The sequence below is a fragment of the Cyprinodon tularosa genome, unplaced genomic scaffold (genome assembly GCF_016077235.1).
Source record: "Cyprinodon tularosa strain WSP-4 unplaced genomic scaffold, ASM1607723v1 ctg19, whole genome shotgun sequence".
In the NCBI taxonomy this organism is placed as follows: domain Eukaryota; kingdom Metazoa; phylum Chordata; class Actinopteri; order Cyprinodontiformes; family Cyprinodontidae; genus Cyprinodon; species Cyprinodon tularosa.
Window position 1 is genome coordinate 1508111 of NW_024038678.1, and position 25552 is coordinate 1533662.

The 25552-nt window shown below is 35.7% G+C and overlaps 2 protein-coding genes across 2 annotated transcripts; one reads left to right on the plus strand and one right to left on the minus strand.

Annotated features, from left to right (window-relative positions):
* Positions 1 to 1050: 1050 nt before the first annotated feature.
* On the minus strand, positions 1051 to 7346 carry lamtor5 (late endosomal/lysosomal adaptor, MAPK and MTOR activator 5). The gene is made up of 4 exons (XM_038282993.1): positions 7187 to 7346; positions 7035 to 7096; positions 4192 to 4309; positions 1051 to 1428 (listed from the first exon to the last, which is right to left on the minus strand). Exons 1-4 carry the CDS (start codon positions 7219 to 7221, stop codon positions 1368 to 1370), a joined length of 276 nt encoding a protein of 91 aa, XP_038138921.1. The 5' UTR covers positions 7222 to 7346; the 3' UTR covers positions 1051 to 1367.
* An 8607-nt stretch (positions 7347 to 15953) lies between these two features.
* prok1 (prokineticin 1) lies at positions 15954 to 19604 on the plus strand. The gene is made up of 3 exons (XM_038283150.1): positions 15954 to 16150; positions 16973 to 17098; positions 19072 to 19604. Exons 1-3 carry the CDS (start codon positions 16076 to 16078, stop codon positions 19189 to 19191), a joined length of 321 nt encoding a protein of 106 aa, XP_038139078.1. The 5' UTR covers positions 15954 to 16075; the 3' UTR covers positions 19192 to 19604.
* The last annotated feature ends 5948 nt before the right edge of the window (positions 19605 to 25552 follow it).

Consider the following 25552-nt stretch of genomic DNA (forward strand, 5'->3'; position numbering starts at 1 on the left):
AAGCCAACACAGTATTTTTATCTCATAATGCACCCAGCAGTTTGGTAAAAGCCTCAACCATGCCATACATCATACAGGTCAGGGATAAAGTTTAGGACTGAAGATATCAGTCATTTTATTAACTAATTAATGTCATAACTAGTTTTTTTCACTTAGCATTTAGTCTAAAAACAGATACTCTCAGTAGATCAAATATATCAAACATTATTGTGCATCATAAATGTGCTGTAAATGGTAAAAATAAATAAATTAAATGCTCAGAAATGTAAGGTCTGTACGGAGCATATGCACAGACAAAAAAAAGGCTTCTGATCTAAACTGTAAGAAATATCCTTTTTTTTTGTACAGTATTGGTTTAAACACAACATTCCTAGAGTGGAATATGTTGGTTCCAGCCCTATAACTGTGGGAAAGCTTTGCTCCTACTGGGTGAGGCTTGAAGAATTGAGACTTAGGTGGTGGTTTACCTTCAAGGCATCAAAATATATTCAAGTTAGGAAATTACCAGTGGAAAAAAAAGAAGAAAAGACTGATTGAGCTGTTTGACAAACGAAAATGTGCAGAACATTCAATGTGTCAATGTGCAAAACTGGTAGAGTGCTATTTGAAAAGGATTGATCCAAAACAAGTCCTTTTTTTAATCAGAATTGCAAATGCTCACTTTTTTTTTGCCAGTTTCATTTGTAAATCATATTCCATTTTTCATTCTATCATGTTGTGTTTCCCTTTCTTTTTAAACCCCCCAAAAAACACTCTTGCATGTTGTTCTGATGTCATAAAATGTGAATACCTTGTGCAAAAAAAAACAACAAAAAACACTGCAGGTTGCAAAATATCTGTATGGACAGTTCATTCATTCTTTTGATTCTGCTGTTTGCTCATTTTGCAGTGAGCAATTTAAACAATGTTTTAAGGGCAACAAGTTCATGATTACCATCTTTCAAACTGGTTTTGCATCTAAGGGGTGAGCACTTTTGCTGCCAAGGAAAAATTAATCGGTTAGCCATATAACTATCAAAAGAGAAAATAATGAACACTTAGCACGCAGGATGGCAGCTCAGGGTAAAGTTAAAGTTTATTTAGGGTTGTTATACAATGCTTCAGATTAAAGAAAAATCTTGTCAAACAAAAGACAAAAGCAGACGGGCCACAGAAGGCTGCATATGACAAACAAGCTGCTCTGCAATATGCAACTGGTACAAAAGCACTGACAACCTGCAAAGATGTCTAGGACTAAATATACACATAAAAAAACATTGCAGAAGTAAAAGTTTCCTGTTTCTCGGATTTGTTTGGATTGCCTATATTTAGTCTCTGTTCATGTGTTTGTTTTATTACAATATAAATGCTGAAGAGTCATGAAGTCTTCAGGAGGCGATCTTGTGGACTGCTATGGTTATGCTCCCGTGGCTTCTCACCAAGATGTTCCTAGAAAACCATGAAACAGAGAAATGATGCATTAAAACAACCAGTGACAGAAACACATGCTGATTAGGACTGCTCATCACTGGGAGGAAAGTACAATTTGCAATAATATTAGTGAATGTCATAACTAGAATCATTCAAAAGTGTTAATGTCTGCCTGCTCTTTGGTCAGATGGACCCAGATAACAAGTAATCAGCCCAGGGAAACAATTTGACTTATTACTGGAATGAAGAAATATCTATGCATCTTTTGAATCTACTTTAGCATATCTAGTTACTTTAACACCACTGGTTCATGTTATCAGAATAGGACATGAAACAGTTCTTTTAAACTTTTTAACTAAACATGCTTAGGTAGATGCAAAAGAAGCATGAATTTCTTTGTTTTCAGTGCAAAATTTGTTATGTTGGCATAAAACCACCACAGACACATACATGATATATATATATATATATATATATATATATATATATATATATATATATATATATATATATATATATATATATATATATATATATGACTTAAAGTCTTAATCCCATTTCAACCTTCATGTTGGGTTAGACGAGTTTCACCTCGTGGATTACGAGCATAAAGGGCCTAAATTTACTACTGTTGTCACCTTATACCAGTGTTCCCTTGTCTGTATATACTTAATGTATATATTTTTTTTATATATTTTTAAATATTTTTTATACTTTGTATTCTTCTTTTTTCCTACTGTACTGCGATGCAATGCTGCAATTTCCCCACTGTGGGACAAATAAAGGATTATCTTATCTTATCTTATCTTATCTTAAATGCATGGGGCTTAGATTATTAGCCAACACTTATTCCAGTCCAGATGCATCACCATATGCATATTGTATACAGGGATGAGGTGAAAATAATGAATTTGCAGTATACTGAGCAGCACTAATGCTGATTTGGTGAACAGGTAGATATACTTTACTCAGCTCACTCACTTCCCCATATTCAACATGATACATAAATATATTATTTAATAAGTAGACGTAGCCTGTATTTATTTATCTAAAACATGATTCAAATGTTAAATAGGCCACACAATGTTAAATGCAAAATTAAATAAGTAAATGCCCCATTAAATAAAAGAACAAGATTTAAAATAATAAATCAAATTACCTAAATGTAATTTAAAAAACACAGTGAATATAATTTTTTTACTTTATATGAGCATTGTTTCCAGGGTCACAGCGCAAAACGTTTGGTAATCCCTGCATTAGAATCAGAATCAGAATCAAGTTTATTGCCAAGTAGGTTTGCACTTACAAGGAATTTGACTTGGTGTTGTTAGTGCAGACAAAAAACAAAATAAGATAGAATATATATAAATATATATATATATATATATATATATATATATATATATATATATATATATATATATATATATATATATATATAGACACAGAAGCTATATACAATCTGTAGACTGTGCGTTAATGTATGGCAGAAATCCTGAATGGGGGAGAGAAACATTGTCCAGTGTCACGGGCGGCTCTTGGCCTTGTTGATAAGGCCGGTAGCAGATGGGAAAAAACTGTTTTTGTGACGGGAGGTTCTGGTCCTGATGGACCGCAGCCTCCTGCCAGAGGGAAGTGACTGAAATTATCTGTGACTGGGGTACGAGGGATCAGCCACAATCTTCCCTGCACACCTCAGAGTCCTGGAGGCGTGCAGCTCCTGGAGAGATGGGAGGTTGCAGCCAATCACCTTCTCTGCAGACCGGAAGACACGCTGCAGTCTGCTCTTGTTCTTAGCGGTGGCACCAGCGTACCAGATGGTGATGAAGGAAGTGAGGATGGACTCAATGATGGGGGAGTAGAACTGCACCATCATTGTCCTGGGCAGGTCCAGACACTTCACTCGTATTTCCAACTGATGATAGTCAGAGGATCTGGTCTATCTGTGTACAGCATCCTAGCTTCTGCCAGAGTGCCCGCGAGCATCTGTAGCTTCAATGCAGCTCAGTGTGTGAAATATTGTCTGAATGAGTGACTGATTGTAGAGCACTTAGAGACAAAGGACTTGTTAAACGCTATACAACTACTGGCCATAATTTGGAAAAATTGTTTCTTTATGTAGAAATGCTAATGCAACAAAAACTAGCTGCACAACAAATATCACCAAACAAAATAGTTTGACTTTTAACTCTAACTATACAAATCATTTTTTTTCTTTCTTAACAACTAAACTGACAAAAAATTTCCTCGATAATTTAGATTTCATGTTAAAGCTAAATATTTTGGCATAAAACTCACCCAAAAACCTAAAAATGTATAAACTCTCACGATATTAGAAGCGAAACCTCACCAATGAAAGTCTTATTGTTTTTTGTTTGTTTTTGTTGACATTTTGCATTTTAGACCTATGATATACATTTACACTATGTTAAATTAAAGAACATATTAACATAATGAAAGCGACTCTAATGTTTTACGACTGAAATTATTTTGGAAAGTTACAATTTTTAATCTGGCAGCATAAACTGATGTTTTACATTAACCAGAAGGTGGCAGCAGAGCCCCTAAAATTGGCATGGGATATATATACAGTATATATAGTGTGTCCACATATGACAGCTTTTTTAAATGTAGGACTATACAGGGTTATTGCACTGTGTGTTAAATATAGGGAGATCCTTCCAAGCATTAATCAAAACTACCACAGACTTACGCAAGACAGATTATAAATAAAAGATAAAGAGGAAATACAAGTCCAGCAGAAAGTGTGTCAGTGCTCACCCTGAGTCAGACTCCAGGCAGACAGTAGGGGAGTCTGTTGGGTCTTTGGGGAGAGCTGCAGCTTGTTTGGCCAAAACAGACACGACGCCACCGTGTTCGTCAGTCAATGAGCCACGACCTGCAAACCAAAACAAAACACAGAGAATAAAGGAATGCAGGAAGCTTCTGAGCATATCTCACTGTTTAGTCTAATACCATTTTCTGTGTAATAAACAAGCTTTAAAGTGAGTGCAATCTCCATCAGGAGGGGGGGTCATAACTCCGTGAAGAAGGGCAGCAGGGAAGTGGCAGTCTAGTGGTTAGGGCATTGTGCTTGGATCCCAGAGGTTCTGAGTTTAAGCCAAACTCCCACAGACTGCCACACCAGCTCCCTGAGCAAGACCCTTAACCCAAAACTGCTCCCCAGGCGCCGCACAATGACAGCCCATTCCTCCCAAGGGGATGGGTTAAATGCAGAGAGTTCCTTTCGTTGCTCTGTACATGTGACAGTCTAATGACATTAAACTTGAATTCTATTCATTTATATTCTCTTCTACAAAGGAAACAAAATGAGAGAAAAGGTAGATGCAGAGTCTTCATGTTATCATCCCTTACAGAGCTGTGAGGAAACATGCACTCTTTTCTGCTTGTCTAAAATTCTCTTTACCAATTATGTTGCAAAATCAGGAGCTTTTAAATTAGTTACTGGCTAAAAGGGAGATGATCACTTTTAGTAGGAGGATGAATCACATGAATCCGTATCACACGACTTTATGCTACCAATATGGGAAAAGCTGATTGTGTCTTCCGTCATGTGACTGATGAACAGCTCGTTATGGTGTCACTGTTGGAGGGATTACACCTGAATTTACTTTTTAACTTCTCCATCTGTGCTCTAATCAACTTCTTATCATCCTGATTGACTCATTTGTGATGTTATAAGATCACATGTCACATCTTACTGCCTTCAGTGTTCACTTTACAAAAGGTTTACCTGATTTAATCAGAGATTGCTGGGGCCAAAACCATGATAAGGAATCAGTTCAAAGAGCCACTTTAAAAAAAAACCCAATAACAGAAATCAAGTTCTCAGTCGAGCCAACATATAAACATACCACACTGTTAATAATGGCAAAGGTACACCTTTTTCTTCCCTGCAGTCTAAGTTTGGTGTAATTTTTCACTACTCATGTCTCTAAAAGCTACGGCCCATTAAACAGAAGATCTCAAATGGTAAGAGTCAACCACATCTGCAGGGTGAGAGACGAGCCAGGTGAATCAGATGGAGATTTTCAGCTGTAACTGCTTGCAAAGAAACTGTCTTGTAAAAATGCTTGTATTACTTCTGTCTTTATTGATCAGAACTGCTGTAGAGTTACACTGTATAAGTGGGTCGTCACAACTTCAATCTCTAAACATACTGAAACCTTTTATAGTCTAATTTGATGTTTAGCATAAAGCAGACAGATGATACATTTTTTAGTTCAACAATTTGACCATCTAAAGTGAGAACCTGCTGCTGTGATACTGACAAGTTTGCTTAAATGTGACATTTAGATGTAAAATACAGGTTCCTAACATTTGTATTATTGTATTATGATATCTTTTGAAAATGTAATATTAAACACCTCAGTACTGTGATCGATCCCTATGTATTGTACAGCCCTAATATAGATTGATTCAAAGACAACCTACTCTTCAGTTTGATGCAGTTAAGTACATTATAATGCTTGGTGTGAGCAGCATGTCTTGCAAGCCAGTGACTCGGTGCAATCAGCTGGTTTGCCTTGATAGAACATTTTAACTAATTTGACTGTATTTTCCCTGTAAAATGTCATGTGATGGCATGTGTTCTGAATTGGTCTTATATAAATATACTGAATTGAACTGAATTGTTAGTGCATTGACGGTAGTAATTTGTCAAACTCACCCCAAATATATATATTTGGACAATTTAAGAGCTACATATTTAAAATATGTGTTCCTCAAATAATTATTGTTATTCCTGCAGCACACCAGAATGTATTTTGAACTTAGAGGCCACTGCCATTTAGGGATACACCTGTGCAGATATGTATTTTTAAAAGGGTTGAATTAGCAAAAAAACATGCAAAGATTAAAACATCTAACAGAGTGCTAATCAGTCAATCATAGGAAAATTAAAAAATAATCGTTTGGATTTTTCCACAAAACATGAAGGGAAAACCAGGCAAATCAGACCAAAACAAAACATCTCATCTCTTAAAGCGAACATTAAAACTCCCCTTAAACACATTATTCTGACAATGGGGCACGGAAGTGACAGCATCATGCAGTTGGAAGGCTTTCATTCAAATGCAAGTCATATAAAATTCCAGATGTGGTTGCCAGGGACTTAAGGTTTGGGAGGAGGTTCATGCTCCACATGAAGGCAGTTCTACAACTTGGAAAGATTCAGATCATAGAGACTTCAGCTGTCAGAATAACCTTAATGTAGATCAGTTACTGCCCATCCAATCTGACTATGTGATGCCAGCAGTACCAAGCAGAACATTACTTCCCATGAGAGCTTCCCTCTAAAGGTCGTCATGGATACCAATGTTAATGTCCACTATTTAATTAATTGTCAATAACTTGATTTACACATGATGGTAACTATAACTACAAATTTAGAAGCGTACAACTTTGATTTCTAGCGTTTAACGTGTTATCCTCAAATATCATTAAATAAAACCTTGAATAATCTCAGTCTCCACTTGTTAGAACTGATGAAGCCTCTTGGATGAGAGCTCTAGAAAACGTCATGTTCAGTTGTCTAAAGTGAACTTTTCATGCTTGACCAAGATGACTGAGAATCTTCAGATATATAAAACCTAGAATCTTACATCCCAGACTGTGTCCCTGTTGATCAGTGCAGAGGACTCCGACCACTGCTGGATTCTTCATGCTAAAAACAAAAACAAACAAACAGATTAAAATAAGCTGTTTATAGCCACAGAATACAAAAAGATAAAGTAACCAGTCGGCTTCAACTCACGTATCATCAAGATGCTGTTCAAGCGTCGACTCCATCGATTATAATTCCTAGTTTAGTGTAAACAAATGTTCTGGCTGAAAACCTTTTTATATTGTTGTCAGTTTCACGAAACGTTTCCGGGTACAGTCAGCTGACAGTCACATGACGTAAGAATCCTTCGAAGGACCAAAAATTACGAAACGCGATTGAGTGAAAAGGAAAAGAAGAAAGAACAAAATAAGAGGCCAATATTACGGAAGAGGATTAGGGCCACTTAAAAAACAAAAAAGTTAACTGATTTTTAAATTTTATTTCAGTATAATATGAGAAAAAAAGTAATAATTCTGACTTTAATCTCAGAAATGTGGATCTTAATGTAGATGGCACCATGAAGAAAGAGATGTGAGAGCATTCAGCTTCACTGACAAAGATGTGAATTGTTTGGGAGGGCCAGTAACACAATGGTGGAATATAACTAAATTAGGCAACTTTTTATGTGTCAGAGGGGCCCCTGGTGATGCTATTTCATTAATGGAGGAGCAGATGGTGATAAAAACAAGAGGGCTAGTCTCTGAAACAGACATGGCTATGGCTCGATGCAAACATCTTTGTTAGCTGTCATAATTCAGTCAGAATTCTGAGAAAAAGTCAGAATTCTGAGATTAAAGTAACAATTCTGAGGAAAAAAAACAGAATTCTGAGATTAAAGTCAGAATTCTGAGATTAAAGTCAGAATTCTGAGAAAAAGTCAGAATTCTGAGTTTAAAGTCAGAATTCTGAGATTAAAGTCAGTATTCGGAGGAAAAAAAGTCCGAATTCTGAGAAAAAAGTCCGAATTCTGAGAAAAAAGACGGAATTCTGAGATTTAAGTCCGAATTCTGAGATTAAAACCTGAATTCTGAGATTAAGGTCAGAATTCTGAGATTAAAGTCCGTATTCTGAGATTAAAGTCACAATTTTGAGAAAAAATTCAGAATTCTGAGATTAAAGTCAGAATTCTGACTTTTTTCCCCATATTAAACTGGAATAATATTTAAAAATAAGTTACATTTTTTTTATTTTTTTCAGCAGCCCTAATCCTCTTCCGTACAATATGACTATTAAATTTTCCTTAAAATATCCGCTATATGTCCCATCTCAACAATATTAAGTTCTTTGTTTTTCATCTTATTTTGTATTTTTATTTTGTTGTTTTCAAACTATTTGAGCCAGTCTATGTGTAGAATAAAGGTGATGTACTTATGTTTGAGTTACTAAAATTGGCACAAGTACAGGACAACTGTGCATGAAAGAGTACGAAAATCTCATAAAACGATGACTCAAAACAATGCCACAGCAATTGCACTCAACCTGAAAGCATTACAGAGAGAATATATTTGCTTTTATCAAAAATAAAACTGCTGCAGATGCACATGTGAGCCAGGGATCATGCTTGAGATTGATCACACCAAACACAACTTAATTTCACTAACCATTAAGAACATTCAGTGTCAAGCAATTCTTCAAACATGTTCCCTAACAAGATTTGATCAAAACAAAAGAAAAAAAAAATCAAGATGTTTGTGTCTGATAGGAAACTATTTTAATAAAAAAATATATATTTGGTCCTTCATCTAAAACTGGAATTGAGCAATTTGGTACACAAAAACACTGGAGTTTAATAAGATATGTCGTTTTTTGTTCAAACAAAAATACAACATAAACAAAATGTTTATTTTCATAAACTGTTTTTGAAATTACTGTTTATCCAATGGTATTTGGAAACCTGAATAATAAGTAAGGTTGTACTTTTTATGAAATGTTTCATTGAACTTTTTGTTGATTTGATTGAAAAAAAGACCAACTTGACAGCAGGCTATATCTTCGTGACGTCGATGATAGAGAGGTAATGACACAGCTGCTTGTCATTTCCTTATTGTTATTCCACATCTTTTCATTCAAACCCTCTGAGAAACTGGCATTCTCATTCAGAGTTGCATAAATACATAATCAAATTACTTTAATTATTTTTCCCTCTTGAATATCGGCTAATAATCCAATTTGGACTTTGCTCTCTTGCACTGCACAAGTATTCACATTTTGATGACTCTCATATAATAAGTAATGACTTCCTAATAATTCCATCCAGTTGTACTGTCTCTAGTTTAATAAAGTTAAATGGAAAAAAAACATTTTTGTTCAGTGACGTGGTCAAAGAAAAGTGAAATCACTGCGTGGCATCCAGAACAAACGTAACAAAGCTTTGCAAACATGTCACAGCATACCCCAACACAAACATCTGAAGTGAATTTATCACTTGTTTTAATACAGTAATTATACAGTTCAGGGACAAAAAAAAAACACATCCTCATCATTTTCACAAATAATGTTGTGTGAGCTTTTAGTGAATTATTTGATTGCTTCTTTACATAAAAAATTGGACATGTTTTCATTTATTTTCAATATTCTCTTACACACAAACAATCGGTCCTTTATCCAGTCCTATATATATATATATATATATATATATATATATATATATATATATATATATATATATATATATATATATATATATATATATATATGGTTTTCAGTTAAATCCTTCATTAAGTGCCACTGAAGGTTCCTAAATTTCTTTTAATGTGACCAGTCAAACTAACCTCTGCTTTGGGTTCAGGATAGGTAGCTTCTTTATGGCAGCATGACAAGGATTTGTTTGACGCTGTTTATTGGTTTGAGCAATAATCTTATGGAAGAAGTACAAGGAACTCAAACAATACCTGAAACATAGAACCGCAGTTAGACACACCCTGTGCCAAAAAAAATATGTGTACATTGCAAGATCACAGGTTGAAAAAACTGTGATTATGTTAAAATTGCTGAACACTAGAGCTACAGTTCACCTAGTCACACTAACAAAGATGCACACCAGACACTGATGTGCAGAGATAATTGAGTTTTTTTTCCCCTTTTTGCTATAGGATGTTCTTCTTAATACAAAAAAAAAAAAAAAAAAAGTCAAGTGTGTTCAGTTCATAGAGCCAGATGTGGGCATACCGGACTGTACACTTTGTTACTGTATATCTTTTAAAAAGAACTAAAAAAGTGAGAGGATGATAGAGAACATCCAAAATCAGGCCTGTTGTATAGAGCTTGATTCTGTTGGTTTTTTTTCTCAAATAGTCCTGCATTTATATTCCTTATGAGAATAAATCACCTATGTAACATTCTGTTTTACCAGATATTGAATCAAACAATGTTAAATGAAGATTTTATATATATAAAAAAAAAGATCTTTCAGAACCTTTCTTTTCAAAATATTTTCACTTTACAATATTCTGATTGCCAGATAGTTTGTAGAGGCCCTTCTACAAAAGATATTACTCTGGACAATGTTAACATTACTTTTTCTTAACCAGACACTTTATACATAGTTTCTAGACATCAGGGATCTTGCCAGCACAGCAATTTTTCAGTGTAGCTGGCTGCTGAAATGTGTCCCTGCTACACTCAAATCTTTGTTGTTACACGTATATTTAGGCTTATATTCTATGAGCTCTTTGACCGACATCTGGGCTCCCTCCCCTGGGTTTTGTCCAGCGCTTTTCTGCACAACCGCTTGTTACGCTTAAGTTTGTCAAAATAACACTGAAATTAGGGAGATAAGCCTTATTTTAACTTTACTTGCTTATATATGTGAGAAAAGTGCTATGAGAACACCTCCGGACTAATCAACGCTGTCTTTGCAGACAGGTGAACTTACAGTTCCACCCCAGCAGCAGCGGCAAACAACTTTTGGAGGTAAGGATGAAGTCTCCATGTTAATCAGAGCAATGTGTCACTGGGTCAATCTAACAGTTTGTGTATTAAGGGGAGATACGTCCACAATTGAGGTAAGAATAACTAAATTTCTCCTCGCTACACTCATGAAAAATCCTGGAGGAAAACCCTCTTGCTGTCTGGTCACTGCTGTCTGTCAGAAATCCTTACGTATGTTTCCCAATCAGCATCAAGCAGTCAGCTTTACGATCTGCCCCTGCTCCACAGACCCTCGAGGTTGAGCCTCACTGGAAGTGACGTATTTTGGCGTGTTATCCAATCAGGGCTCTACTTTCTTGATGCTCACTTCAATAGACTGAGGCTCAAACCTCAACAGGGGTTCTCATAGAGTCTGTCAGGCAGCGTCCTGCTGCTCCAGAGCGGGGGGGAGATCATGTCCAAGAGCGTAATAAACAGCTGATTAATGCGCAAAATACCCATTAAATTTAGGCGCATTTTAGTGCATATCTAAAGCAGTTTAAGTATGATAATGCATATTTTACCATTACTTTTATGAAATTTATAGGAGAGGTTTAGTAAATGATGTTTAGGTTTAGGTTTAGCCAACAATCAATGAGAAATCCCGACTGATGTTTACTTACCTAATCAGGTGGGTAGAGGCCAGTCCACTGAAGTGGTGAGGAACATCTCCCCTTCAACTGTGCTTGCAGGTAAACAACATATTTCAAGTCTTGAACAGTTATTTTTTAAGCCAAAATAAAAGCTGTCACTACAACAACTAAATTGTTTTCTTTTGTTTTTTTCACTTCTTTTTCATCTCTAAGGAAGTTATATCCTGAAGTCTCAGACGCTCAAGCTACTGTGAGATAGAAACTGCTGGAAAATTAGTGTCTCTATTCACAATGGAACATGTTTAACATCAATTAAGCGAGCAAAAATTTACATTCTTAAAATTATCACCCTCTTGCTTTTCTGTATTTTGCAGTCGCACTCAACAATAAGTCATATGTCTTGTTGAGAAAAGGTTTTATCTTCTTAGGAGACAAAGACTAAGTAGCTTGGCTTCATGATAAAAATATATTTGGGGGAGATTAAAGTTAGGCCTACAAACTTAAGACTAGATTAGATTAGATTCAACTTTATTGTCATTACACAGGTACAGGTACAAGGCAATGAAATGCAGTTTAGGTCTAACCAGAAGTGCAGGATAAATAATGGTTCCATAAAAACAGGACATGGGTTTCTACTGAATAGATATAGAGATGAATACCATTATAGACAGAATTTTACTAATAGATTTGTCCTATGAATATAATATATAGATAACTAGTGTTATAAACTAAATTTACAGCTGGATATGTACCGAATATAACATCATTTTACATAGATATACTGTCAATCATTGTGGTGAAAACATCATGATGATTGTTTTGCTTCTAATAACATTGAAGAATTGCATAAAGTTCAGCTCAAGGTTGTTTGCATTTCTCAAAGCATGATCATTGAGATGTGGACACTACTGGGTTTTTATACAGAACTATAATCCAAGGGCTGACAAAAAAATAAACTCAAAAAGTATATTTCTCAGAAGCATACTGTGATGGACTGGCCTCCATCCATCCATCTGTCCGGGGTGTGCCCTGGACAGATGGATGGATGGATGGATGGATGGATGGATGGATGGATGGATGGATGGATGGATGGATGGATGGATGGATGGATGGATGGATGGATGGATGGTTATTAAAAAGCATAATCTGTCTCTGAAAACCAAGAAATTCCAATAAGCTGAATTTTGTTTTCAAAGAAGAGGGATCAGAAATACAACGAAAACTATCAACTACCACAACAACTACAGAAAAAAATGCTCCTACCAAATAAATGGAAAGGTTTTGACTAGACTAATGAAATATGCTTCCTTTCCGCAGCTTAGTAGCCAACAAAGTCAAGTTGTAAGAAACTAAAAGACTATTAGAGAAGGCCGGCAACAGTTGATCTCTCTCAGGGCAGGTGTTCATAGCTGCAGGCTAAGCTTGGTCTGCTGTAGCTAGCTGGGAAAGGGGAGGCTTTTTGGGGAAAAGTCTTTCACACTTTGATGCAAAACACAGTGTTCCTCCTTCTGTATAGTAGGAGGGACTGAAACACATAAAGGGCTTTTAATTCTAACAGTGGAAAGAACCAATTAGGGAGCAACTAATTAGGCAATGTCTTTTTTAAGTGTGACAATCTGATTACTGATGTGTCTTCTTCACATTCAAAATATAAAACCACTGTAATAGCAATTATGTTATGCATAATAGTTGTAATTTAAAGCTTTAACTTGTCTGTAAGCAGTTATTTGTTTTCAGAATTGATTAGGAAGGAAACAGGAATCCTAGTTTTTCTGTTACAAATGCCAAATATCTTAGATGTGACAAAATGAAAGATGAAACGGACAAAATATGTAGTATCTTTGAAGTCTCTCAGGTTGCAATATTAATGAGGAATATATGTAATTTCTCACCAGAACTTCAGATAAGGAACCATCTTTTCCTTTAGGTAATTTTCTCTTAAATTACTTTGAAGCATGTGAGTCCCTCTTCAGGATAACTTCTGCTGCTTTTTTCCAAGAGGATGGAGGCTTGGTGCTCCTGCTGACGGAGCAGTTCTGGTTGAATATATTTATGTGACCGCAGCACTGGAGGAATCCATCACCTGTCCAGCAGCCGGGTGAGGTCCTGCTGACTAACCCGCCAGCTACACGCTCCTCTACTTCAATTCTTATCTTTATGCTTCTCTTCTCTCCTTTATCATATATCTCTTTAAGCATCTTGAATCCAAGCCACCCATCACCGCCTGTAGCTGCAAGTATGCACATAGACAAACGGATATCAAAGCGCGAGTTTGCACATGCAGAATAATTTAATGCAACTACAAATTATTGCATATGTTCTGGTCTGACATATTTAAGAAATCTTTAATATTTCACCAATGGTGGCTGGCTTAAATACCAGGATAGAACATTTATACAATCACTTTAAAGTGTGCAAATGAGATCAGATTCTGAGTCAGTATATCATCAAACTTTCTCAATTTCAGTACCTTATCTCTATTTATTACACTAATTTCCCCCTTATTTCTACTTTATAACATTTTTTTTTTACCAAGTCACGCCTTTTTACATGAAACAAACCTCTTACATATTTCTTTGTTTTTCAGAGAGAAAACATCAAATAAACATTGCGGAAGACTTATCAGCTTTGAGCAACAACTTTTGCAAGTAATCTGTAGTTCAGCATGGGCTGAACGGAGGCCTCCTGGCAGGGAATGTTGGATTGTTTACTGGGAATACTGGACGGCTCCCTCTGTTAATTTGTTAGCCTGTTCAGGGGCAGACAGTGTCAATTAAGTATTGGTAATCTTATTATCAGCATATCATCATTAAATTCTTTTTGTTTCTCTTCAGTAGTAGTATTGGTTTTATAAATTAACAAAGGTCTCATTTGTTTCTTTATTATATAAATTCTCTGATCAAAACTCCTTTACTTTATCTATATTTTCCAATACAATATCAACAACAACAAAAAAAGCAATCCATACCATGGAAAACCAAAATACCAAAAGGACTACTCTGGACTTCTTTTACAATTTTTTTTTATTTCACATTTTGACACATTTCTACATTCCTTATGCTTATTAAACCTTTACATCTGAATTTGATTTGTTTGCAGCACAATAAAAACCTTTTTAGTCCCTTACAAAAGTATTAACACATCTACATTTATTTTCTTTGTGTGTAACATAACAGCCACAATGCATTGCATTGGGATATATTGTGGTTACAAATATTAAAGGAGTGGTATGCATCTATATTTAACTCAGTTTAGTATTTACAAATGAATAGAAATAAATTATTTAAAAAAATACACAACCTGAACATTTAGAATATTAGCTGTCCACTCTATTGATATGATGTTTGTGGAGAAAAAAAAAATACAAGCAAGCATAAAGAATTCCCTTGTCATAACCCATGAATGAGTCAAAACAAACATGTAGAGCTTGGAAGCTAAATCTAGTCTTTTAGACATGATACCTTGCAGATTTTGGATATATTTCTTCTCCAGCAAAATTAAATGAGCATTAGTATATTGTTCAGCTCTACAATGGCCAGAAAGTCCATCGTTAATTTGATTGAGGTGAGTGAGATAAGAGATGCATCTAGGAGTTGCAGGATTTTTTGCTTTCGCGGATCGAATTTGGGCAACCCTGAAAGGAAGCTATTTTGCAAAGATGTGATCAAAATTCCGTTTTTTAGCCAACCTAAAACACAATTAAAGGTAACCTGAATATCTTGCACACACTTAACAAACAAACTGGGCTGGGATACGGAAGATGGTCAGAAAAATAGGTAAGATGGTAGGAATGTTGGGCAATCCAGATAGATCAACTCATAGAGGCAGCAGAAGAACTAAAACAATACGGATGGTTTACCTGCTAGCAAAACAACCACCTTCAGCCTACAGATAGAGCAACAGTGGAAAGGTTTTAATTAAAACATGTTCTGTCACTAGATAAAACACTACATCAAAGATCTGCTGCTGTAAATTGCAACAAAAAGTGCATCTTCACATTACTGACTCACAAGGGCAGAATATAATATTATATTATTTACAGTCCTTTATTTAGTCAGACCTATTCAGCATTGATTTATGTTTTTTATTGTTTAACATTTAGAAAATACTCAGAACTTTCTGTTTTTATCTTGCAGACAGGTGTCAGCTTTGTTTTAGTTTGTGTCAATGTGCTGCTGTGAGGTTTGGGGTTAGTAACTGACCGATTTGATGCTTTGGAAGACTGTAATGTCATGAAGCCGTCAGGAATCTACAAGCACAGGAGGACTGAGGAGAACCTTCCTCATCTTGATGACTAAGATGACAAAGCTTCTCAGCATACGAGCAGAGAGGGCGTGGGGAAATTTCAAACGTAGGGAGTGGAGTGGGGTGGGGTGGGGGGGAGCCTGCAGGTTAATAAAGAGAGGGAGAGAGTGAGGATCCCCTCTGTATATGAAGAGATCTGCAAACCTTCATGACTGCGTGAAGAATCTGGAACCCTTGGTGTAAAGTGCTGCAGAGTCGATCAACATTTGGGAGAGTTCCTGTTGCTTTTGCCATGGACTTCAGCGTGGTGTTGCTGTCCTTCCTGCTGGTGTCTCTGAGCTGGTCCAAAGCAGCTGTCATTACAGGGGTGAGTGGGACGTTTGCAGCTCTAAAACTTGCCAATGTAACTATAACACATATATGAATTTAGAATACAAATATGTTTGAAATGATCCAAAATTGTTTTATTTTTTTTTTTCATTTAAAATTAAAAGTAAATCTCTGAAATTTAAGCAAGAAAGTGTCCTAGTAATTTTTTGGTTTGTGGTAAAGTTTGTACATTTAGATTTCGAAACTGGCTTTTATCATATATATATATATATATATATATATATATATATATATATAAATAAATAAATAAATAACATTTCAGGAATATAGCTGTTGATTGCAAAAATGTTTCATATTTATATATAATTATATGCATTTATTGTTTAACATTTAATATGGTAATAGTTCACAAGAAGCACATCACAGCAAATCATTTTCATATTAAATCCATTAAAAATGATTAATAAAATAGTTAGCTTTCTCGAACTACAAAGAAATATTGAAACCTCGTGGAAGATGTAAATCAACCTGTATAAAATCAAAACAGAACAGCTGGTGTTTCTAGATAATTATCTTTAATTGAATTTCACATGACTGACAGCAGACCACATCCTCCTCCGCTTCGTCTTCTGGAAAAATCCTAAAGGAAATCATCTTAGTCTGCCAAGTACTAGTCATTTATAAATCAATTACCAAATGACTGATGACTGAAGAAATGTCATGCTATTCTAAATTAATATAGAGTGCCTCTATTACAACAGTGGCATGCAGTTAGATCCATTATGCATATTTTTCAATTCAATCAATTTTGTAAGTTATTTGTTATGGTGCTAACTTTTTGTACCTCATTGCCCCGCAGGCCTGTGAGAGAGATGTGCAGTGTGGTTTTGGTCTCTGCTGTGCCGTCAGTCTGTGGCTGAGTGGTCTGAGAATGTGCACCCCAAGAGGAGCGGAAGGGGATGAATGCCACCCTTTCAGCCACAAGGTGGGTCCAAATAAAATAGCTTGCAAAGGAGCTAATACATTTTTTTTTATATTACAATACAAATAAAAGTATCAGAATGTGTTATTGCAAGGTTATATGACAGACCAAGAGGGAGAAGATGAAAGGTGTGAGAAAAATGGGAAAATAATAAAAAACATGAAAATTAGTATGTATTTAATCCCCCACTTTCTCAGAAATATGTAAATAAAAAAACCGTATTCATTAGCGAACCTGTCATACGATTTGGTGTCAATATAAACTGTACTATTTTTAAAAGGCTTAGATGAGTCCTAGAAAACATTATTGAACAAAAAACATCATGATGACCAAGGAGTACACCACATAGGTAGGGAAGAAAGAAGAGAAGAGCTGCTGCCAGGTAAAAAAGAAGGTTTGAACATAGATAGTACAACCATTGAAACGTAAAACAAAAAGTATTTTAAAAGACACGATTGTCCACTTAACCTGAAGATATAGACCAGGAGAGCATTAATCAAAGAAGCAGCCAAAAAACCCTTGATACATCTAGTGGAGATGCAAAGGTGGAGATCTCAGAAGGGAGAATGTGTCAACAAGACTATAGTAGAATAGAATAGAATAGAATAGAATAGAATAGAATAAAAAATCCCTTTATTCTCCCACAATGGGGAAATTGTGGTGTTTACAGCAGCAAAGGTTATAGTAGAACTCGTCACACAATGTGTACCTTAGAAAAGTGTATAAAAATAACAGGAAAATAAAAAATAAAACAAATATATTATTGTACTCTTTGGTGCTTTTACAATATAAACACTCTGTATCTGGATAATTAAAAATAATTAATAACAGCTGTGAATATTTTTACAGTTATGCATATGTGAAAAAGACAGCAGCATGTTATTTAACTGACTAAGACAGAAACTTTGCAAAAATTAGCATGAATGTGACAACTTATTGAGTTTGTTGGGATCAGTCATGGTTATAAAGTCTTAGAGCTGTTTGGATTCTGGATATTAGTGATACTCTCGCTATAGGAGGAAGGGAATACTGTAAATATTTTGAAGGAGGTTCTCTGGATGATGAGACAGAAGTTTTCTTTCCACTTACACACAGACCTCTATGTGTAGGGTTAAACCCCATGGCAGTATCATGCAATAGGAATACTTTGTCTCAGTGGGTACATGGAAGGCTCTCAGATGTTGGAAATAGATGAAGCTACACACAAAAAGTCTATTAGTAAAACAACAGCTCCAAATAACTAAATTCAGTTCAGAAACCGAGGTAGAGCTTGATATTTGAAGTTCACAAATAGACCTATTTTAAGTTCTTTTAGACCTGACGTATCATTGCCTACTTTGCACATAACAGTCAGTAGTTATCAAAATTACACAAAGTACAGTAGTCCATCCATCCATCCATCCATCCATCCATCCATCCATCCATCCATCCATCCATCCATCCATCCATCCATCCATCCATCCATCCATCCATCCATCCATCCATCCATCCATTATTTTAGCTCTCATAGCAGCCAAATGTAGTTATAGAAATTCTTTCTTTCTTTCTCTTTGTGGCAGGAGCATGACAAAGTAAAAAAGTTTAAGATTGGTGAATACTTTTTTTTAAGATCATTACCATTGCAGTTATCTTCCAGCATCTCTGTGTCTCTTTCAAACACCCACACAGGAGTTATCACACGTTCAGATTGTATCAAGTGCTGGCAGGTTGGCTATAGCCCCGGAAAACCTGCTGATAACTGCAGAGGGTATTGATCTTGTCCCTAGCGAATGAGGCGATTAGAGTCATATATCTGTTTGATCATCTAGACCTGTGAGCAGATTGTTTAGCAAGGACTGAATCCATCTCTATAGTTTAATAAAGAAGACAATTTAATCTCTGAAGCTCCAAACGTTAGCTGATAAAAGTTTGAAAATGTCAGAACCAATCCGCTGATCCCCACCTTCTCTCTATTGTCTCTGTTTTGTGCCGTTCAGGTGCCATACGCTGGAAAAAGGCTACATCACACCTGCCCCTGTCTCCCCCACTTGGTTTGCTCCAGGTTTGATGACAGCAAGTACAGATGTACCGAAGACTTCAAAAACATAGACTTTTAACTGATGGCTAGATGCTCGGACGAATAGCAATCACGATAAACAGGCTGTGGATCACAATCGTCCTCAAGAACTTTATTCTTTCTTTGTGTACTATGCATTAAAACACAACATATGATGTAACAGCATAGTGCAATTCATTGTAAAGCACCACGGTTGGTTCTATCAAGCCAAGGTTTACTATCAAGATGTTTGTGAACCATGCATTTTTATTCTGCACACTTTAAGCTAATTTATCAATAGAGATGTACATAGAAATATATATTATTGTCAATAAACCTATAACAATATGCTCTCCATGTAAAACTGTACCAAATATCTTTAAATGTTTTATTATGATAATGGCCATTACAACAGTGTTGTTATGTTAAAATTCTGAGTAATAAAGATAAACTTAGATGGAAGTTTCAGGTGAATATATCAAACAACAGATTTCCCTAAAAATAAAACAAGGCTATTCTAGATAGTTATGAAAAGAATTCAGGAATGTCTAGAAAGGAATTATTTTTTTTACCCCCAGAATTTGTTTTAATTTGCTCCTAACATAAACATTACTCAGAGTTGGTCCTATGGACGCTCTGTCACCTTCCATCCTACTAATTCTTTTTTCATGTGGCCTAATTTTAATACTGGTAATATGAGAAATGTCAAGAATTGTAAAGAAAGACAAATATTCAGGAAAATGGAATGTTTGTTTTCCTATTTTGTACAAATAGTAACTGACTATATAATATAATTACATATAACCACATTGCTCATAACTATGAACAATGTTACTGACAACAATTGGAAAATAATTAATTGTCTACTAAAGGTTAATTGATAATAACAACGTAATAACAAAATTGTACTAAAATGACCAAAAAATGAAACTCCGCTACAACATTAACACTTGCTGCTTCATGCAGTATTCTGAGTATATGTGCTCAGACCTATTTGTAAAGAACATTAAGTCCTTCCTATGTGTCTTCCACTCCTTAAGTGGAATCTTTCTTAATTTATGCATGCTTTTTTTAATTAGTCGTCCATGTGCAAAATATAATTGGTAACACAAATTAAAGCAATGCACCACTATAGCAAAGACTTCCAACCAAACAAAAGTCTAACACTCAACTTGTAAACTATGAACATAAAAACTAAACAAAGAAAAAATATATTGCCAGCTATTATTAATCAATCTATGAATTTTGGATTTCAGTAAATCTAACTCACAGTTACCAGTAGTTAAAGGCTGAATTTTTCACAAATGTTGGCTAACACAGGTTAAAACTGAAGACCCATGATAAACAGAAAATAATGTAATAGGGGAGTCATTACTTTTCATTGATCTATAAGTTATGCTGAAGTTTTGACAAATGAAAATCTAAATGATTAATTTGGCTTAAATGCAACACAAAAAATAAGTATCTAGTGTTATAGTAAGAGGCTGAATAAAGTTTGTGACTCAGGTGAAGTAATGACTACGCAAACTAAAGTTAAATTGATTTGAATTATACATAAGTAAATCAAATTCTCATATCTAGCTTTTAAATATATACAATTGAAAAAATGCCCTTGATAATTATTGAGGAAGAATCAATAGAGTTTCAAATATTATACCTTTAATTAGGCACAAAGCTGACAGGTATGCAAACCTTTTAATTAGTCTAAAAAACTGTCTGCAGTAGAATATTCAGTTTTCTATTGTAAGGATGTAGGAAAATGTTGGAAAGAGAGTGTCGGAGCAAAAAAAAAAAAAAACAGCAGAAAAAGCAATTCATCCTTGGAAAAGAAAGGACGACCAAACTAGCAATGACGAGCTGTGATTGTCATAGGATGCACAGTTAACACCATCCATCTGTAGAAAACCACAACAGATTGAACTCTCCACACAATAAACTCTTTCCCCCATTTAAACATGAAGACCAGCTCTGTTTCTTGCTGGCAGCATAAATGAGTATCTGTCCAAAAGCACCATTTAGGTCACCAAAACCTTTGGAACAATAAATTTCAAAGTGTATTTACACTTCAAGCTGGCGTGTTCTTGCGGTCTGTTGAACTTTGAATGACAGTGCAGGTGGGCAGCATCTTTCTGCTGAGCAAGGAGGTTGGGAAAAGACAGACGGAGCCTCTCCTCATGGCTCACATGCAGACGGATGACCGTTGGAATTTCTCTAACAGTGAGCGGCTTGCTTTCATTAGTGTGATGAAGCAAGATTAGATGCTTTAGCTTAGGTTGTGAACTGCTCCCATGTATCCCTAAATTGTGTTGGTAGATTCCTGTTTAATCTTTAATAGTATGACTTTTCTACATATATATTTCAATTTACATGTGGAAGTTGGGCTTTTTGTTAGCTACATGACAGATGCGGTTTAATGATGTCAATACCAGCATCCCCATCACTCTGACGTCAGCAAATACAGACACGTCAGCACCCAGGGGAGAAAGAAAGTAACTGCTACAACCACATTATACACAGTTCAAGCAAGCTGCACTCAGCTTTGTGGTTAAACGGTGTTTCACCATCTGCTACACATTCGAGGTATAAATGAGGAGATTGTGGCCTTCGCTGGAAAATGCCGAGCCATCATCAACACTGGTACCTTCTCTCTGCATGGCCCAAACCCATGACATCAACATGAGTGCCTGTGCTGGAGTCTCATTAAACCAGTACAAAGATGTGAGTCACACCGTTAAACCACAACATTTGTCATATATCATCTCCTCTTTTTCTCAACCCAGAGTAAACAGCTGTTGAGTTCTCTGACGTCAAAACTTTCTAATAAAAATAATGAAGCAGGAGTTGGTTTTTCGCTTCAGCTGCAAAGCTGTAAAATACTAATAAACCTGTCATATGCTTTGTCATGGTCTTCTGCTCTGTGCACCACTTTGGCTATGGTCAACTGCAACAAAAACCTGAGTTTACCTAAAATCACATTAAGTCCAAATTCACCATATCTGTGTGAGCTGGTGAAAGTCCCTTTTAACACTCCCTCTTTGAAGCATATTTGTGTAAATTCAGTGAAATACCTTAAACATGTCCTGAGAGATGTTTTTATTAGGAGCATGTTAAAGACCTTTGGGCTAAATCTTTCCAATACAATAGTTACTTGTATAGCTGTTATCTGAATGTGTTCAAATCATTTAGACTAAAGGTTATTATAAATTAAAAGATGGGGAAAAAAACATGTTTATTTATTCAATATTAATTAACTATGTGTTTCTGTTTATTTCCTATAGAAAGTACACCTGGTCAAGTGCTTGGTTCTCTCTCAGACAAAACATTACCAGAGCTGTTGCTTCCCCTAATTTTGGAAAATCTTTCTTTTCTCTCTGTCTGTTTCCTGAATGAAGCTACTTATAATTGCTACCATAAACTATTTGCCCTCATTGTTTTTCCTGAATAATAAGGCTGAAGCTTGCTTTTGCATTGGTACAAGATTGGAGTGATTGCTGGCATATTTTTGACTGCCACTCCCTGGCTTCCTCTTTTTAAGGCTTTTTAGGCATTTCTGTCACTTGTGGACTCAGGTTGTTATCCATGTTATAGGTGTTTGTTTTTAATAGTTAATCAGTGTTTTATTAATAGTTATATGACATTGTGTCTGTGTAAGTCTGGATGAAGCTTGTCTACCTGCTACCTCCTCCGTTTCCATGTTTTTGGTAATTTTGTGGGATTGCTATGTGTGGCTTATGTTGGACTGAATGGTCCTTTTTCTTTTAGCTTATAAGTCAAAGAGAGTACTGCTCCAGTACTCTTCCACTAAGCTACACAATTTCCATGTACACATGCACGTGCCACTGCTACGGCAAAATCTGTGATCTGTCTAATAATGTGACTCAAGCTCCTGCTGTGGTAGAGTCCCCTCTCCAGTCTGCTGTCTACCAACCCTAACATCTAAGGATTCATACCTAAAGCTAAAGTCACAAGATTAATACCTAAACCTAAAGAAATATATGGTGAAATACATGTAGCGCCTCCTGGGGTCACAATATAGACAAGCTGTAACAGTGCCACGCCCAGCTCTGCTTCCATAACCAGAAATTCTACACCTTCTCCTTCAGATATTTAATCATAATGGCTCTTATGAACTGATCGAACTCCATCATGTCCTTCTAGTCTACTGCCTCCTTAAATATGGATCTCCTGATGAGCAGATGAGAGACAGATGGTGCAATCAGCTCCGGCTCCAGGAGATCTCGTACGCCCTCTGGTGGAGAAAGTGGACAGACCTCCAGATTCATTCAGTAGACCAGGTGGCTGCTTAGATTGCAGTGAGCTTGCCTGCTTGGCGAGGTCAGCTCGGATGGCCATCAGCACTGCAAGGCAACTGTAAACCTTGGTCTTTTCAACTTCTTCTCCCTTAAGAGTGAAGGGTACCTTGTGCAGGACATCCTGGTTGACCATAAACTAGAGTTTTTATCTTTACTAAAGCATGGCAAAAAATTGAATGATGTCATTCCATATAAATGCTTGTCATTTTTTACTTGGTCAGTCCTTGTGAATCTGGCTGAGGGGGAGGTCTCACAGTAAACTATGGCAAGAAGTGGTAGAAATCGCACCAAACATTCTGGGAGAATTTAAAATTCATATAAACAATCCCAAAAATAATAATAAATATCACTTCATGTTTTTTTTATGTATTTATTACTGATATTCAAGGCTGCACTTTAAAAAATTAAATGCTTAAATTAAATTTCTTTTTGTATACACTCGTGTATACAAAACGACAAAATAAATCTGTCTAGGTCTAAGTCTATGTTGGACAGCTTTGGACTGCAGTGAACATCAATTTTCCAACATATATTGAAGCACTTGTTGGCTGCAGAGTGGATCCACTTTCTCTTTCAGACCATAATGTTTTATCATTCAGTGTTAAACTCTCACTCTCCACATCTAACCTCACACAATGTAACTTAACATGAAATTCAGCACATCTGTTTGGACAGTTTATCTTCTTATATCAATAGCCTCCTCAGTGTTGACAGGTTTTCTCCCCCAGATGAATTGCTCTTACACTACTCCACACTAAACTACATCTGTTTCATTCACTCATTCTGCACCTTGGTTCACTTCCACCCTCTATCTATTAAAGGCAAAAAGACATCAGATTGAAAAACTCCACAAGCAAATTGGTCTCATTTTGCAAAGTTAAATGCGTGCTACTCATATTCTTCACTATAAATACTTAAAGATTGTTCTTGTAACGTATTGCTAGACCTACTTGAGTAAAATTACTGACTACTGCATCTTCAGGGCGTAATTTGAATTATTCCAAAACCAGGTAAACATACAGTAAAAGGAAATATAGTACAGGACAGCAAATTCTTTACCATGTCCTAGAATATATGTAGTTCTCACTGTGAGGATTGGTTTTCTGTGTTTTAGCAGAAAAGATAAAACAAAACAACAGGCTATTTTTGAAAGTATTTCTTCTCCATGAATTCGCTCTTTCATATCCATTACATTAATTTGTATTCTTTATGCATTTGAGTCTTTCAAATACCAAATTTTGCACATAAAATCTGTCATCATCATTTCTAAGAAGTAATCCGATGCTACTATCCAACAATTAATTAAGTAATGTCTTGGAGGATTACTTTTATTATTTTACTTTAGTCAATGAATGTTGAAATAGTGTTACTCTTACTTACATTTTCTTTTCTTACTCTGCCCACCTTTGCCCATCCCCCAACATTGTGCAACACCTTGCTATCATTATTCTCTCCCAAAATCAAACATGTCCCTCAGCTTCCAGCCAACTCTGCTCCCATTTCATCTCTCCCCTCTCAATTAATGTCAGTGTTTCCCCTTCCCTCAGCCATTGAGGTCTCCAAATGTATCAACAAATCTGCAATTTGTCAATCAGACCCTTTTCCTCTGTAACTCACATCCACGTACTTATTTTCATTTCAAATCCAAAATAGAAACACATCCGTTCAAACTATATTAATCTCTCTGATCACAACTGCATTGTTTTATTCAATTTGCATAAAAAATGTTTTCTTATGTCTTGTCTGTTTTTGTTTTGTGAGATGTGTCTTGATTATTATTATTGGCCTTATATCTTTACCCACAAAGCTTTAGCTTTACAAAGTTGTCAGTCAAAAGTGAAAAGCATAGGATTATCTGAGCAGTGTTTTCTTTTTATTATATATATATATATATATATATATATATATATATATATATATATATATATATATATATATATATATATAACTTTTTAAAACCACCCAATAACACACATCTGTCCCCAAGCAGCTCCAGACAATCTGATAACGGGAATGGATTTGGAATTTTCCTTGACAGAAATATCCCAGACCTTTCACTGGTGCAGCTATTGCTGCCATCAACTTTGTTTAATAATTTTTCTTCTTTCA